At 43.1% G+C, this 16,660-nt stretch overlaps 1 protein-coding gene across 1 annotated transcript in view; it reads left to right on the plus strand.

The window, feature by feature from the left end:
• The window catches only part of sptbn1 (spectrin, beta, non-erythrocytic 1), a 91,375-nt gene that overhangs the window by 56,167 nt on the left and 18,548 nt on the right, over positions 1–16,660 (plus strand). Inside the window, exons 13-22 of the mRNA XM_042301522.1 lie at positions 1,007–1,160; positions 1,467–2,337; positions 6,068–6,205; positions 8,563–9,319; positions 10,172–10,374; positions 11,015–11,105; positions 11,516–11,662; positions 14,217–14,480; positions 14,762–14,986; positions 15,451–15,540. Of these exons, the coding sequence (XP_042157456.1) occupies positions 1,007–1,160; positions 1,467–2,337; positions 6,068–6,205; positions 8,563–9,319; positions 10,172–10,374; positions 11,015–11,105; positions 11,516–11,662; positions 14,217–14,480; positions 14,762–14,986; positions 15,451–15,540 (2,940 nt within the window). The remainder of the gene's footprint in view (positions 1–1,006; positions 1,161–1,466; positions 2,338–6,067; positions 6,206–8,562; positions 9,320–10,171; positions 10,375–11,014; positions 11,106–11,515; positions 11,663–14,216; positions 14,481–14,761; positions 14,987–15,450; positions 15,541–16,660) is intronic.

The raw sequence follows: 16,660 nt of genomic DNA on the forward strand, positions 1-16,660 counted from the left end.
ACCATTCTGGAAGAAAACCTGATGGAGTCTGCAAAAGACCTGAGACTGGGACGGAGATTTGTCTTCCAACAAGACAATGATCTAAAACATAAAGCAAAATCTACAATGGAATGGTTCAAAAATAAACATATCCAGGTGTTAGAATGTCAAAGTCCAGACCTGAATCCAATCGAGAATCTGTGGAAAGAACTGAAAACTGCTGTTCACAAATGCTCTCCATCCAACCTCACTGAGCTCGAGCTGTTTTGCAAGGAGGAATGGGAAAAAATTTCAGTCTCTCGATGTGCAAAACAGATAGAGACATACCCCAAGCGACTTACAGCTGTAATCGCAGCAAAAGGTGGCGCTACAAAGTATTAACTTTTGCACGCCCAATTTTTCAGTTTTTGATTTGTTAAAAAAGTTTGAAATATCCAATAAATGTCGTTCCACTTCATGATTGTGTCCCACTTGTTGTTGATTCTTCACAAAAAAAATACCGTTTTATATCTTTATGTTTGAAGCCTGAAATGTGGCAAAAGGTCGCAAAGTTCAAGGGGGCCGAATACTTTCGCAAGGCACTGTAACTGGATTATGTTAGTCCAATGCTGAATAATTCCAAATCGGCACAACTGAACCTCGTCCTAGACCCTCCTGTAGATACAAGAGGATTGGGTTGGCACTGTAAACACTACGTCATCTTGCCTTTCTGACTGGCTGGGTGGAATTCTCGGCATTATGCTTCCACCTATCGAATCCTCTTAGGTTTACAAGAGTCGCTAGGGAGTTGATGGTAGTGGTTGATTTGGAATTGATTTTGACATTTCATCTAAATTACAAGTTAGATGAAATGTAAGTTTCAAAAAGTTTCCTCTCCTCACCTTGAAAAAAATACCCGTTTTGCATTTCAAAGTGCACAAAAAGTAAACAATTCATATTGGCAACTGATGATCTTAGACTTAGAAGGTGCCTGTATGTTGCTGCCACACATGCCTGTATGTCATGTATCTATGTCTCTGCCACACAGATGATGCTGCTGTCCCAGGACTATGGGAAGCATCTGCTCGGAGTGGAGGATCTCCTGCAGAAACATGCCCTGGTAGAGGCCGATATCGGCATCCAGGCTGACCGTGTCAAAGCTGTCAACAACAATGCCCAGAAATTCGCAATCGACGGCGACGGTGAGAATGTCCTAAACATTCAGGCTGCTATTATTCAAATTGTGACTCATATTGTTTTCTACTTGTGTTTGTATTATTAACTAATAATAAGACGATAATGCATGTCATCATACAATTTCACAGTTCAGTTGAATAGCATAGTGTTTTGCAAGATACTTCAAGATCTATACAAGCAAAGTGAAAAATAAACATAAAAGGAATCATAGTCATTGGAATGAAATCATAACATGTGAGTCAATACAGTGTAATGTACATCTGTGGGTGCTGCTAGATGCTAACTGGGCCTCTGTTCTGTCTCCTCTACAGTTTACAAGCCCTGTGACCCTCAGGTAATACGCGACCGCGTGGCCCACATGGAGTTCTGCTACCAGGAGCTGACCCAGCTGGCTGCCGAGCGCCGGGCCCGCCTGGAGGAGTCCCGCCGTCTCTGGAAGTTCTTCTGGGAGATGGCCGAGGAGGAGGGTTGGATCCGTGAGAAGGAGCAGATCCTGTCATCGGACGAGAGCGGCAAGGACCTGACCGGGGCTGTGCGCCTGTTAAGCAAGCACCGCACCCTGGAGGACGAGATGAATGGCCGTGCCGGTCACCTGCAGCACACCATCGCCGAGGGCCAGGCCATGGCCGACGGTGGCCACTTCGGCGCCGCCAAGATCCGCGACCGCATCGCCGACCTGCGGGCGCAGTGGGCAGCATTGGAGGAGCTGGCGGGCGTGAGGAAGGCCCATCTGGAGGAAGCTTGTGCCCTGCACCAGTTCCAGGCGGACGCAGACGATGCCGACGCCTGGACCCTGGATGCCCTGCGCATCGTGTCCAGCAGCGAGGTGGGCCATGACGAGTTCTCCACACAGGCCCTGGTGCGCAAGCACAAGGACGCCGCCGCCGAGGTGGCCAGCTATCGGCCGGTGATCGATGCGCTCCATGAGCAGGCGGCCGCCTTGCCTGAGGAGCAGGCTCAGTCAGAAGAGGTCAAGGGCCGCCTGGCAGGCATAGAGGAGCGCTACAAGGAGGTGGCCGAGCTGACCCGGCTGAGAAAGCAGGCACTGCAGGACGCCCTGGCCCTCTACAAGATGTTCAGCGAGGCGGACGCCTGCGAGGTGTGGATTGATGAGAAGGATCAGTGGCTCAACAGCATGGAGATCCCAGAGAAGCTAGAAGACCTAGAGGTCATTCAGCACAGGTGAGAGAACCTATACATATAGAAATGCATGCTTAAGCCATAGTCTACCCCTAGACCCTACTCCTTTAGGCCTGATTTAGCTTGGTGTGCCACTCAAGTATCTGAAAGTATTTGACATACAGTTCCAGTCAAAACGCCTTCTCATTCCAGGGTTTTTCTTTATTTTTACTATTTTCTACATTTTAGAATAATAGCGAAGACGAAACTATGAAATAACATGTATGCGAGCAGTTTTTGGAACAACGTTGTCGATTTTCAAAACACTGTACAGAGAAGACATGGAACTCTGGCCATTTGCAAAACATTAAGGGCCCAATTCCGACCCGAGTTAAGCGTGCTTAAATGGAACGTAAACTCCTTTTTTATGCACTTTTCTCTCAATGCGAATTCTGACCTTGAACTTAAGAATGAGAATAGCGTGCTATTCACCTGCTATTTGTTTTGGCGAATAAATGAGCGTGCGGCGGAGGTTGGTCTACAGATATGCCGTATTCTGACTGACTTAATTTCCTAATCATTCCACCACCTTTACGTGTGAGGAAACAATGAATAAGGTCGAATGAATAAGGGCGAACCTACCAGTTTCAAATGGAAAAAGCATCCACTTAATTTTTTAATAACACCATTCTCCATGCACTGTAATGACAACTTGATAAGAGCTATTGATAACTGTCAAGGATTCCCTCCGGAACTTTCATCACGCACACCTGTCCCCTATTCCCACGGATTAGTACTTGTATAAGTGTGCCCTTTGGTTTCCGTTGTCTGTCGATTATTGTTACAATGTCTGTTGGTGTGTGTGAGTACCTGTGCTGTTTGTTTTGGCTTTCGTGCCATTGTGGATTGCGCAGGTGATTACTGGTCTCATCCCGTGTGACAATCATTGTGCATTTGGGTTATTTATTCGAGGTTCTCCTCACTCTTTTGTTTGGGTTTCAACCCTGTTTTTTGTGTAAGTGTTTGTTTGGTCTTGGTCCCCGTGCCTTTACACGGCACACTGTAATTTGGGGCGTAATAAAAAAAACTAATACGCATTCCTGTCGTTTATACCAGCGTGACAATAACAGCTAAGTGAATGAGTTATCCATTTGTTTTAGGTAATTGCAAATATAAATGACACTTGCATTTGATCTATTTTGCCTTATAATCGCTGGAGACAAATGTGAACCAGTCGTATGAAGCAAACTGAACCATATCCACATATCAACTTTCCCACAGTAAAGTTCATGAAATGCTGTGCAATTACACCGAATTTGAATTGCACAGCCTTTTAACTTGCAGGGATGGGCTCTTTCGAATGTCCTAATTGCAGGCTACCCCAACTTTCTCTGTTTCATATTTCTATCATGTTAAATATTAGCCAATATTAGTATCGAATGCCAGTAGGCCTAATAACAACACATGTACAACTGCCAATTTACTCTTAGTTCCCTTCAGCTGGTATAGCCTACATTATCATTCCATTTAATGGCATTGTTTCCTTTACCTCCATTTGCTTTGCTTCCTCTGTAAACGCTCGGCCATGTGGTTGTTGCTGAGGATCATTAGTAACAGTTGATAATATAAAAATAGACATGTAGGCTAACTAAGTCATTATGGAGTGGAACGCAGACCAAGCCATAACTGTTTGAACTTGACGCATGGCGCGATACTTGGCTGTGTCATCACATAGTACCACGGTTAGTGCAGGCAACAGACGAGGGTATAGCCTACTATTGTACACTATTCTCCTTATTATAATTATATGTACACTAATCTTCCAACATTACCATGTGTTAATGAACTGAATGTGGCTATTTTCAGAATGAATCAAACCACCGTTTTCTTTCTTTCATGTGTAAAGTGTCTCCAAACTTGTTTTTCATGCTTCATAAATACTTCCCTAACCCTAAATAATCTACAAAATCAGAGTCGTTTTTAAATCTACCAATTAGTGCTGACGACTATCCATATATTTAGATGGCTTTCTTTCATTGATCCCTAATATTTTGAACCCGTTCTCGCGATTTACAAAATGTTTTCCATATCATAGACTGACCAGGCGAATCCAGGTGAAAGCTTTGATCCCTTATTGATTTCACTTGTTAAATACACTTCAGTCAATGTAGATGAAGGGGAGGAGACAGGTTAAAGAAGGATTTTTAAGCCTTGAATAGATTGAGACGTGTATTGTGTACAGTATGTGTGCCATTCAGAGGTTGAATGGGCAAGACAAAATATTTAAGTGGCTTTGAATGTGGTATGGTAACAGGTGACAGGCACACCGGTTTCAGTATGTCATGAACTTCAATGCCTTGGAATACAAACTATTAAAAATGATGTAAAATGACTCTACTTTTATGCATATTTCACCAAACAATTTCACATTGTGTGCAGGATTCATTCATCTGATCATCATAATCCAATTCCATGTATTCTATACATAGGCTGGTAGACTTTCCATCACCAAGCAGAAAAACATTCCCAAACCGAAAAAAGGAAAGGTGAATATAGTGGAGGATATGTGCTGATATGAATGGATAGGCATCCATTTACACCAAAGTTCACTCTGTAATGGAAGATTACAATCAGGGCCGGATTACTGAATGGGCATGCAGGGCACATGCCCTGGGGCCGCCGACCTCTGCTATATTTTACGCAAATTTACACTGATAGAGCCATTTACAATTTTGTGCACTAGTATTTACTGATTGCTGGAAACAGTGAACACATTTTCACAATTTTCTCTTATGTTGTCACGCCCTGACCTTGGAGATCCTTATTACTCTCTATGTTTGGTTAGGTCAGGGTGTGACTCGGGTGGGAAATTCTATGTCTTCTGTTTCTTTGTTTTTGGCCGAGTGTGGTTCCCAATCAGCGGCAGCTGTCTATCGTTGTCTCTGATTGGGGATCATACTTAGGCAGCCCTTTTTTGTTGTGGGATCTTGTTTTCTGTTTAGTTTCTGTAGCCTGACATAACTGTGCGCTTTTGGTTTTTGACTTTGTTATTTGGTTTGGTGTCATCAATAAAGATACGATGTACGCCTACCATGCTGCGCCTTGGTCTCCTAACGACAGATGTAACATATGTGAACAAAACACTGTGAATTTGGTATTCATTGATGGCAATTGTATTTCAGGTTTAGCAAAAAGGGGTCTAAGATATGCAATCCAAGTAGAAAGAAAATAAAACAATCAGAAGTTCTGCAAATGTATTTGAACGTTTGTTCACTGGTGTTCTGCTAGGTACATTTGACCACAGTTCCAAAAAACTATTTTACCCGATTGAGAAACTGTAAATATACAAATGATAAACTAGTTACAATGCAACAGCTCCTCCCACTGGGCGTTAGGTGCCCTATTTGTTAGGTGCCTTTCTCGAAACTGATGTTCACCTTACACAGAAAATGAACAAAATAGGTATTTTAAACAGACAGAACAAGACAGATAATAAAAAGAGTACAGAGGTACAAGGAGAAAAGCGCAGGAAGTACTTAGGAGGTTAAACACCAAACAGGGGAATATGTCTGAGGTACATTCATCAGGGTACAACATTGTGGAACATTCAGATAAAAATGTGGTTTGTAGAACAAACATGCCTCTGACATGTAGTGTAACAAAATCATGTCAGCTGAAACGTTCCACCATGTTTGCCTGAACGTGGCCCAAACATCAATGTGCACAAGGGAAAATGGTTTGTTTTGGAGGTGAACTTGATTGGTCATGACATGGCATGCTCTCTCTTTCCCAGGTTCGAGAGCCTGGAGCCTGAGATGAACAACCAGGCGTCACGCGTCGCTGTCGTGAACCAGATCGCCAGGCAGCTGATGCACAACGGACACCCCAGTGAGAAGGACATAAAAGCCCAGCAAGATAAGCTCAATAACAGGCAAGTTGAGCCATTCACAGTCAGACGTCACACTATCTCCTATCATACAGATGCCTTAGCTTAATTTGCTCATCCTGTTGTTGCAGGAAATGCAAACTTGTAGTGTATTAGAGGTTTAACAAGGCTTCAAGGGGGCCTCCCGAGTGGCGCAGTGGTTTAGGACACTGCATCGCAGTGCTGAGGTGCCACTACAGCCTTAGGTTTGATCTCAGGCTGTATCACAGCCGGACGTGAATGGGAGCCCCGTGGGGCGGCTCACAATTGGCCCAGCTTCGTCCGGGGTAGGGGAGGGTTTGGTCAGGGGATTTACTTGGCTCATCTAGCGACTCCTTTTGGCTGGTCGGGTGACTGCAAGCTAACTTCGGTTGTCAGTTGGACAGTGTTTCCTCTGACACATTGGCGGCTGGCTTCCGGGTTAAGCGAGCAGTGTGTCAAGAAGCAGTGCGGCTTGGCAGGTCGTGTTTCGGAGGATGCATGGCTCTCGACCTTCACCTCTCCCGAGTCTGTTGGGGAGTTGCAGTGATGAGGCAAACTCGTAACTACCAATTGGATGAAGGGGGTCAATTTTTTAATAACAATAATTTTAAAAAACAAGGCTTCTAAAGTTTAACTCCCACTTAAATTATTCATACTTGATTTAACCTAATTAAAAATGTATCAATTAAGAATGTTTCGTGTTGCTGTAGGATTATTTTTCTACTGTAGCAAATTAAGTTCCTATATCTTTAGCTCATATGTCCCTCAGTGGTGCGCGGATCAGCTGTTTGTTCACCCTCACCCGGCCGCAATTGCTGACAACCCATCCGCAACCGCCCGACTATATGTGATAAAGTGACAATCTGAATCCCACACCTGATGTGTTTCTACTTATCATTTCCAACATTTTGATAGGCTATTTGTTTGTCAACTTGTCTGTAATTAGATACATGCAGCTTCTCTTCCGTCATTATTTGCTTCCCTAGAAGACTAAATAAACCCTTGCTCAGCAGAATAATGTCATTAATCAATAGAATGAATGCTTCAATGTATTTGACATCAGTGAAGCTTTCTGAGTGATCTCTGCTTCTTTCACAGCGCAAAGACGTTTAGGGCCCGGGGAGAAAATACAATAACTATTAAGAAAAATGAAAAGATTTTCTGTGCTAAATGTTCAAATGACATAATTTTGACCGGTTGTAAAGGAAATAGAAATCTGTGAAAACAACCCAACATCTTTCTGGTAACATTTCAATTTGGCTTGGATGCATATTTTATGTGGTTGAAATACTATCAGCTTGTATGATGCTGATAAAGACAGGACCACTACAGATGGTATTTAACTGTGCATTCACATTCTCTCAAGATGCTAAAATAATATTCTTCCACTATCGTTCTCAAATAAACATTTAGCCTATTTGAGGTCTCCATCTTGTGTCTGTCAAATGTGTATAACGTCTCACAATCATCACACATAACACTGCTATCATCCTCTTTTGCCAGAAAATGTATGTTTGGAAAGATTTGGTGGGGTGGTGAAAGAGGATGATTGCAGTGTTATATGTGATGATTGTGAGGTGGCTTTTCTCTTATTGAATTGAACTCTGACATTGGCCTTTTTGCCTCCATGGATCGACGTTAACTTTTTACTGCCCTTTCCCAAAAGCATTTGGCGATTGGCGTGCGTACAGCTAGACCCTAAGCTTAGGCTTACTCACTAATGCCAGATAGCCCAAAATAATGAAAGAAACACCTCAATATAGCCTAATAGATAAATTGCACAATAATTATACATTTATTATACTCTTTATTCCCCACCCATCTGCCCTTCATCCACATATTGACCCTTTCATGACCCTAAATCTGCCCGCCCTGTGGATATAACAACGGGGACTGCGGGTTATGAGTCAAGCCGTGCACCACTAATGTCCCTGGTATTCACAACATTTACGGTTGAAGATAACACTTTCAGGTTCTGATGTACTGCCTTACCATATGATTGGCAACTACCTGATGCCAAATGAAGAAACCAAAAGATGATTAGCTTATTACAATGCAGTTAATGTAGTTTAACTATGTCTGACCTTTTACTTGGCTCATGGTGACTTTCAAATACCTATTTACTTAAAATTGTGTTATTGTGTTGTTGGAGATCACTGTATCCTTTGAATTGAAAAATGAGCTGGATATTTATTGTTGGTTATCATCAAATTAATTGGCCAATGGTTCAGTCAATTTGAGACTTGGTCTGGCAACAACAGGGTAATGGTGGGATTGATTCCCGTATGGGTCACATGTATTGAAATATGTATCACTGTCTGTCAACTGTGTAAAACTGTCTGCTAAATTAGCATATTTTTATTTATTAATTTGTTCACCAGATGGAGCCAGTTCCGGGATCTGGCGGACCAGAAGAAGGAGTCTCTAATCTCCGCGCTGGGTGTGCAGAACTACCACCTGGACTGCAACGAAACCAAGTCGTGGATCCGCGAGAAGACAAAGGTCATCGAGTCCACCCAGGAGCTGGGCAACGACCTGACTGGTGTCATGGCGCTGCAGCGCAAACTCACTGGCATGGAGCGTGACCTGGCTGCCATCGAGGACAAGCTGGGCGACCTGCGCGGCGAGGCTGAGCGGCTGGCCGGCGAGCACCCAGACCAGGCCAAGGCCATCACGGGCCGCCTGGCCGAGATCACCGCTGTGTGGGAGGAGATGAAGGCCACACTGCGTAACCGCGAAGAGTCCCTTGGCGAGGCCAGCAAGCTGCAGCAGTTCCTGCGCGAACTGGATGACTTCCAGTCGTGGCTGTCGCGCACACAGACAGCCATTGCCTCGGAGGAGACGCCCAACACGCTGGCTGAGGCAGAGAAGCTGCTAGCACAGCACGACGGCATCAAAAACGAGATCTGCAACTACGAGGAGGACTACCAGAAGATGCGCGACATGGGCGAGATGGTGACCCAGGGTCAGACCGATGCCCAGTACATGTTCCTGAGGCAGCGGCTACAGGCACTGGACACAGGCTGGAACGAGCTGCACAAGATGTGGGAGAACCGGCAGAACCTGCTGTCACAGTCCCACGCCTACCAGCTGTTTCTCAGGGACACCAAGCAAGCCGAGGTCTTCCTCAACAACCAGGTACGCCGATTGGTCGATACCCCTTAAACCAGGGTACTTGATTGGTCGGTTCAATTTCGCATTGGTCCATCCAGGAAGTGAGTTGAAATTCCAAGAGTGGAAAAATCTTAGCCTAGGAATCCAAAGTGAATGGTTCCGTTTCACTATTATTTAATTACACTGATTCCGTCTCATAAAAAAATTGATTTTCTGCAACAGTTTATTTTAAAATGCTCTTTGTCGCTGCTATTACCTAATTTTACTAGGCAGGGATGTGGTAACAATGTGTAATTTTCCGTGCCCACCCAGAATCCATTCCATCTACCGCGGGCATGCTGCTTTGCAAATCAAATGCACATATTAACGGACATTTCAAAAAGTGCCATCTCAGATCTAATTTTATTCGTCACATGCGCCGAATACAACCTTACAGTGAAATGCTTACTAACGAGCCCCTAACCAACAACGCAGTTTAAAAAACATGGATAAGAATAAGAACTAAAAGTAACCAGTAATTAAAGAGTAGCAGTAAAATAAAAATAGCAAGACTATGTACAGGGGGGTACCGGTACAGAGTCAATGTGCTGGGGCACCGGTAGAGTTATTAAAGTGACTATGCATAGATGATAACAACAGAGAGTAGCAGCATTGTAAAAGAGGGGGGAAATACAAATAGTCTGTGTCCAATGTGATTTAGATTGAATTCCAACAGGGTTGGGTTCTATATTCTGTTTCAATTCAGTCAATTCAAGAATTTCAGTTTACTCCCTGACTGATTTGAAATGGAATTGACCCCAACCTGGATATCCAGTCTCAGTCACAGGATTTTCTAATAATCCCACTGACTCTCTTTTTTTATAACCCTACTCTTAGGAGTACATGCTGGCCCATACAGAGATGCCCACTACGCTTGAGGGGGCCGAAGGAGCCATCAAGAAGCAGGAGGACTTCATGACCACCATGGACGCCAACGAAGAGAAGATAAACGGCGTGGTGGAGGCTGGCAGGCGGCTGGCGAGCGACGGCAACATCAACGCCGACCGCATCCAGGAGAGAGCGGCGTCTATTGATGACAGGTTAGAAGCCTCTTCTACTATATAATAACAAATGACATTGCTGGACAGGTCGTCATTTTTACAGTTACTCTGCTGCACAGATTAGATCTCACAACACTTGTTCAATGCCCGGGAACCACATTAATATGATAAAGCAATCTCCTGGAAATGGCATAACTACTTAGTTGCAAAACTGAATGCATTCAACCAAAATGTGTTTTCCGCATTTAACCCAACCATTCTGAATCGGAGAGGTGCAGGGGGCTGCCTTGATCGATGTCATCAGCGCCCGTTTTAACTGTCTTGCTCAAGGGCAGAGCAGCAGACTTTTCCACCTTGGGGATTAGAGCCAGCAACTTTTCAGTTACTGGCCCAACACGCTTAACTGCTAGGCTACCTGCACAGCTTGACTGTGAAAAAGACTACCCAGAATACCACCAATGGTTAGATGTGTACCACCCACTTACTAGGTTTACAACTACCACAAATGCCAGTACAACACTTGATATGTATCTTTGCTTTTACTTGGTAATGCGTATTGTGATGTAAAAAAATCTATAGAAAAATCTGGTACACACAACTGTCAACTTGTTTGTGGTACTCACAATTAACATGGGATCTATTATCCATGATCAATTCTGTTTACCCAACGTTTGCACAGGCATAAGAAGAACCGCGAGGCTGCTGTGGAGCTACTGATGAGGCTGAAGGATAACCGGGACCTTCAGAAGTTCCTACAGGATTGCCAGGAGGTCTGCTGCCCAACATGTCTTTCCCGGACCCAGATCAAGCCTACTCCTGGACTAAAAAGCACTTTCAATAGAGATTCTCCATCGAAAGTGTTTTTTAGTCCAGGAATATGCTTAACTTGGATGTGGGAAATCTTCCCTAAGAGTCTAACTTTGGTATCAGTCCCGATACTATGGAATAGGAATACTTACATGTACTGATTTACATTTAATACATTGTGTGGCAATGTATGCATAGTGACAGACTGCTTTCACAGTCTAAGGCAGTCAAATACAATGACCTACCTACCTACCTGTGTGTGTGTGTGTGTGTGTGTGTGTGTGTGTGTGTGTGTGTGTGTGTGTGTGTGTGTGTGTGTGTGTGTGTGTGTGTGTGTGTGTGTGTGTGTGTGTGTGTGTTTGTGTGTGTGCAGCTGTCTCTGTGGATCAATGAGAAGATGCTCACGGCCCAGGACATGTCGTACGACGAGGCCAGGAACCTCCACAGCAAATGGCTCAAGCATCAGGCCTTCATGGCCGAGTTGCAGTCCAACAAGGAGTGGCTGGACAAGATTGAGAAGGTTAGCAAACCAAAATAAGATTCACTCTGTCTTGATGATTTTGCAATTGGTATTAGATGAATGAACTAGAGGAACTAGAGGTCCTATTATGATTTTCAACGCCGATACCGATACCGATTATTGGAGGACCAAAAAAGGCGTCGGCCGATTTTTTTGTTGTAATAATGACAATTACAACAATACTGAATACTTAGATACTTGTATGCTCAGTCAGATTATATGCAACGCAGGACACGCTAGATAATATCTAGTAATATCATCAACCATGTGTAGTTAACTAGTGATTATGATTGATTGTTTTTTTATAAGATAAGTTTAATGCTAGCTAGCAACTTTACCTTGGCTTACTGCATTTGCGTAACAGGCAGTCTCCTTGTGGAGTGCAACGAGAGAGAGGCAGGTCGTTATTGCGTTGGACTAGTTACCTGTAAGGTTGCAAGATTGGATCCCCCGAGCTGACAAGGTGAAAATCTGTCTTTCTGCCCCTGAACGAGGCAGTTAACCCACTGTTCCTAGGCCGTCATTGAAAATAAGAATGTGTTCTTAACTGACTTGCCAAGTTAAATAAAGGTGTAAAAAAAAAAAGATTGGGAAATCGGCGCCCAAAAATACTTGATTTCCGATTGTTATGAAAACTTGACATCGGCCCTAATTAATCGGCCATTCCGATTAATCGGTCGACCTCTAGAATGAACACAAGTTAATAAGCGCTTTCAATTCATTGAAATTAACATGATCAGTAATCTAGACTCTTAAGTATTCTTAAGTGAATGTTGTTATTAAAATTACATTATTTTAAGACAATTAAATACATATTTCAAATGGCTTTCTTTTGAGGGCTTAGTTGTACTATTATCAAGTGGCCTGAAGCTCATCATTTAAAGGCCACATCAGGCCTACAAGCCACATTATACTGCCTTGCAAAGTGATGTGTAACTGCTATTGAAATCCAGCCAGAGTGGGGATATCCAACATTTAAAATGTTTATTCACTCGCAACCAGCATTCACAATGACTTCCAGGGTTGGGAAGATTGAGTTATGAGACCACCTAAAAACATCTAGACTGAAACAACAATTTCAGTAACGGGTACAAGAAGTCCAATTAACAGATTTGAATAGTTTAGAAAAATGTATGTTATTTATATTTGAATAGCATACGATTAATTAAACAATCAATGTACAGGCAAAAACATTTATATTGAAACAAACTATTTAAAAAATCAACCTGCAATAGAGCATGCTGGGAAATATGATAATGATAAGCATGTTTTTTTCAACTCTGGTTATTAACACCAACAGTGGGGCTATTTTACACCACTGAGTGTTAATTTAACTCTTTGCAGTGTCAACACAAAAAAATTTTACACTAAAAAATCAACACTAGTAACACTGGACAATATGCATCTGCAGGCATCTACATTTCAAGAACCTTTTAGAATTCTGAAGAACCGTAGATGCCACATCAAGAACCCCACACTTTTTTACAGGGCAAGAATTCTCCAAGGGACCTTAGGAGCTGAGGAAGAACCATTTTAAGAACCTTTATTTTTGTTGTCAGAGCAGGCAAAGCACATAACAGTAAACTGTCTCAATTTACTTTAGCGTTACTTTATGAAACATATTCTACTTCTTATAATCAATACACCGCCCGTTCACGAAAATTGATCGCTCCCATTGTCACGTGGCCGTGGATTGCTATATAAAGCAGGCAAACAGGCATCAAGGCATTCACTTACTGTCCGATTGAATGTTAGACTGGGAAACATTTGTGACCTTAGCGACTTTTAGTGCGATATGATCGTTGGTGCCAGGCGCACCAAATCCAGTATCTCAGAAACGGGCACCCTCCTGGACTTTTCACACACGACAGTGTCTAGGGTTTACAGAGAATGGTGCGACAAACAAAAAAAACATCAAGTCTGCTTGTTATTGAGATAGGTCAAAGGAGAACGGCAAGAATCGTGCAAGCTAACAGGTGGGGCACAAACAGACAAATTATGGCAGGCTGTTCTGGCATCTCAGGCAAATGGGGGATGGGCTATCGCATCTGATGACCACACCGGGTTCCACTCCTATCAGAAAAACAAGAAGTGGCTCCAATGGGTGTACCTAAAAATAAAAAAACATATCTATTTAGTGTATGTACCTGTTCTGGAGGCAAATGGGGTCCGACTCGGTACTGTATGTACCCACTATAACTCCCCAACTGCTTATGACTAACTTATACTCACTAACTGCCCTATTATACCCACTCCAAAACTCATGGGGTTACCCACCATAACTAACCGACTGTACCTACCCACCACACTAAATGTATTTCACTACCATAAAATGTGTTTCAACAACCTCAGCAAGACAAAGTTTATCCAGAAACTTGACCTTTTCTACTTTCTACCTGATTTTATACTGTATGTATTTTATGCATACATTTTCTCTCTGTATATTTTGTTATTGTAAGGCACAGCAGCACCATTTCATCAGCTCAAATTCCTGGTACATGTAAATGTACTTTGCGAATAAAGGTGATTCTGATTCTAATTCTTTCCACTCCAGGATGGGATGCAGCTGGTGTTGGAGAAGCCTGAGACAGAGTCGGTGGTCAAGGAGAAGCTCTCAGCCCTCCAGAAGATGTGGGAAGAGTTGGAGTCCACCACCCAGACCAAGGCCCAGTGCCTGTTTGACGCCAACAAGGCTGAGCTGTTTACACAGAGCTGTGCCGACCTGGACAAGTGGCTGGGTGGCCTGGAGGGCCAGATTCAATCGGACGACTACGGCAAAGACCTGACCAGCGTCAACATCCTGCTCAAGAAGCAGCAGGTACTGTACATGGTGGAGCATGCGTCATTGTAACCAAATGGATAAATAATGTTGGCATTATCATTTCATCAATGAAAATAATAATACTAAGAATAATTTAAATAAATTGGCTTCAATTGGTTTTAAGCAATAAAATAAGTATGTCATCAATTGTTCTGATCTGAACATTTTGGATAAGAACCCATGGTTGTGGACTTAGTGGCCTGGGCCCCGCCCGGAACATCATCTAGGGTCAACGCTGTGTTCAAAATGTTCTTCTCCCTCTCCCTGGTGGCCCATAGATATTGGAAAACCAGGTGGAGGTCCGTCAGAGGGAGGTGGTGGAGCTGCAGAGCCAGGCGCTGGTCCTCAGCCAGGAAGGGAAGGACACGGGGGAGGTGGACGGCCAGAGACAAATGGTGGAGCACAAGTTCAAAGAGCTGCTGGACCCGCTGAGGAAGAGAAAGAACTTCCTGGTGGCCTCCCGCGAGATCCACCAGTTCAACCGCGATGTGGAGGACGAGATTGTGAGTTAGTTGATTGGGGGCGTACTGTGTTTTTTTGGTTTTCCGAAACAAGGAAAATTCGGAGAAGTGGGGACATTTCAGTTTTCAGGGGAAATGGAAAGAGAACCTGTGATGCGACTTTGCAACGTTAACAAGGCGACACTCCATCTTAACTCCTCCTCCACATTTACTGGATTGGTTGAACAGTACAGAAGGGAACCTCCCCCGACAGTTTCTTTATTCTCAAGACCAGTATGTTGGGGATCTAGTTTCAGGCATTTATTTTACACCTGCTACGTTAGGTTAGGGTTAGGTTAGGGAAGATAGGATTTTGAATAGGAATCAATTGTTTGGTCCCCACAAGAATAGTAAAACGAACGTGTGTTTTGTGTGTGCACATGCATGTACATGTTCTATTGAGGCTTTATTTGTTCTGGTATTTTCATTCAATGCACTTAATAATCTATTTGGCTTGTCCATTTTAGCTGTGGGTCGAAGAGAGGATGCCAATTGCAACCTCCACAGATCATGGTCACAACCTGCAGACCGTTCAACTGCTTATCAAGAAAAATCAGGTATGTGGGTCACTTTACAAGGAAGTCACACTTAGGTGCAAATTTAGCACCATTCTATTTTTGTGAATACGTTTATGCGCCTATTTATAAGCCAAATTAGTATTGTTAGTGTCAGTGTTTAGGGCTGTGGCGTGGCGTTCATGAAATTTTGTCAGCCAGTGATTGTCAAGCAAATAACTGCCGGGCTTACTGGTAATTGACCGTTAGTTAGCATAAACACGTTTAGGATATCCTGGCTTTCAGGCATAGCCTACAAGCCACTGATGCAGACCTTTGGAACATATACATTTTAAAAAGTCTAATAAATCCATTTAATATAGCCTACAGCATTACAATAAATCCATTATTTATTTTAGACAGGTCTAAAGAAACATGATATAAAGAAAATGTAGTCTATTTCAGAAGAACAGAATAACATGCTCGCTCAGTTGTCCTTATGTTAGGCCCTGATATGGCAATGCCAAATGGCTGTGGGCTACACTTGTTAATTTAGCAGACAAGATTTGCTTAAGACTCCCTGGCATTATTTTTTATTATTTTATAATAGAAGGATATTTTCTCCAAACAATTTCAAAGGAAGTGAGCACATGCTGATATTCTGTGCTGAGCGGTTAACAAAGAAACCGCTCGTCCTATATGCTTCATTTAGAGTTATTTATGCAACTTTATTTGAGAGGTCAGTGAGAAACCGTTCGTCCTATATGCTTCATTTAGAGTTTTTTATGCAACTTTAGTTGTGTTATAAACTATGGGCTATATGTGTTGATGTTTAATGCATTCTAAGGCTGCATGATTGGACTCTAATGATGATTGGAAAAAAGTTGCAAGCTGCACACACATCAGTCTCTCATTCATAATTTGACAAGCGCTTGATAATATTCTCACCAGGCCTCAAATTTCCTGGCGGCATCCCCCTTGTGTGGCCATAATGCCCCCTAAAATATCTATGCCGTTTGCGGCCAAAGTGGCAGTTGTGCCCTTGGGCTGAATATAATAGACTAATTATAATTCCCTTCTCCCGGCTGCTGTGTTCCGAAGCACCTCTCACTCACATGGCTCTCTTAGATGTAGCCAATGAGGTCACGTGATCGGGTCCTTCTCACAGGCATTTCAGCTAAGA

The sequence above is a fragment of the Oncorhynchus tshawytscha genome, linkage group LG02 (genome assembly GCF_018296145.1).
Source record: "Oncorhynchus tshawytscha isolate Ot180627B linkage group LG02, Otsh_v2.0, whole genome shotgun sequence".
Taxonomy (NCBI): Eukaryota; Metazoa; Chordata; class Actinopteri; order Salmoniformes; family Salmonidae; genus Oncorhynchus; species Oncorhynchus tshawytscha.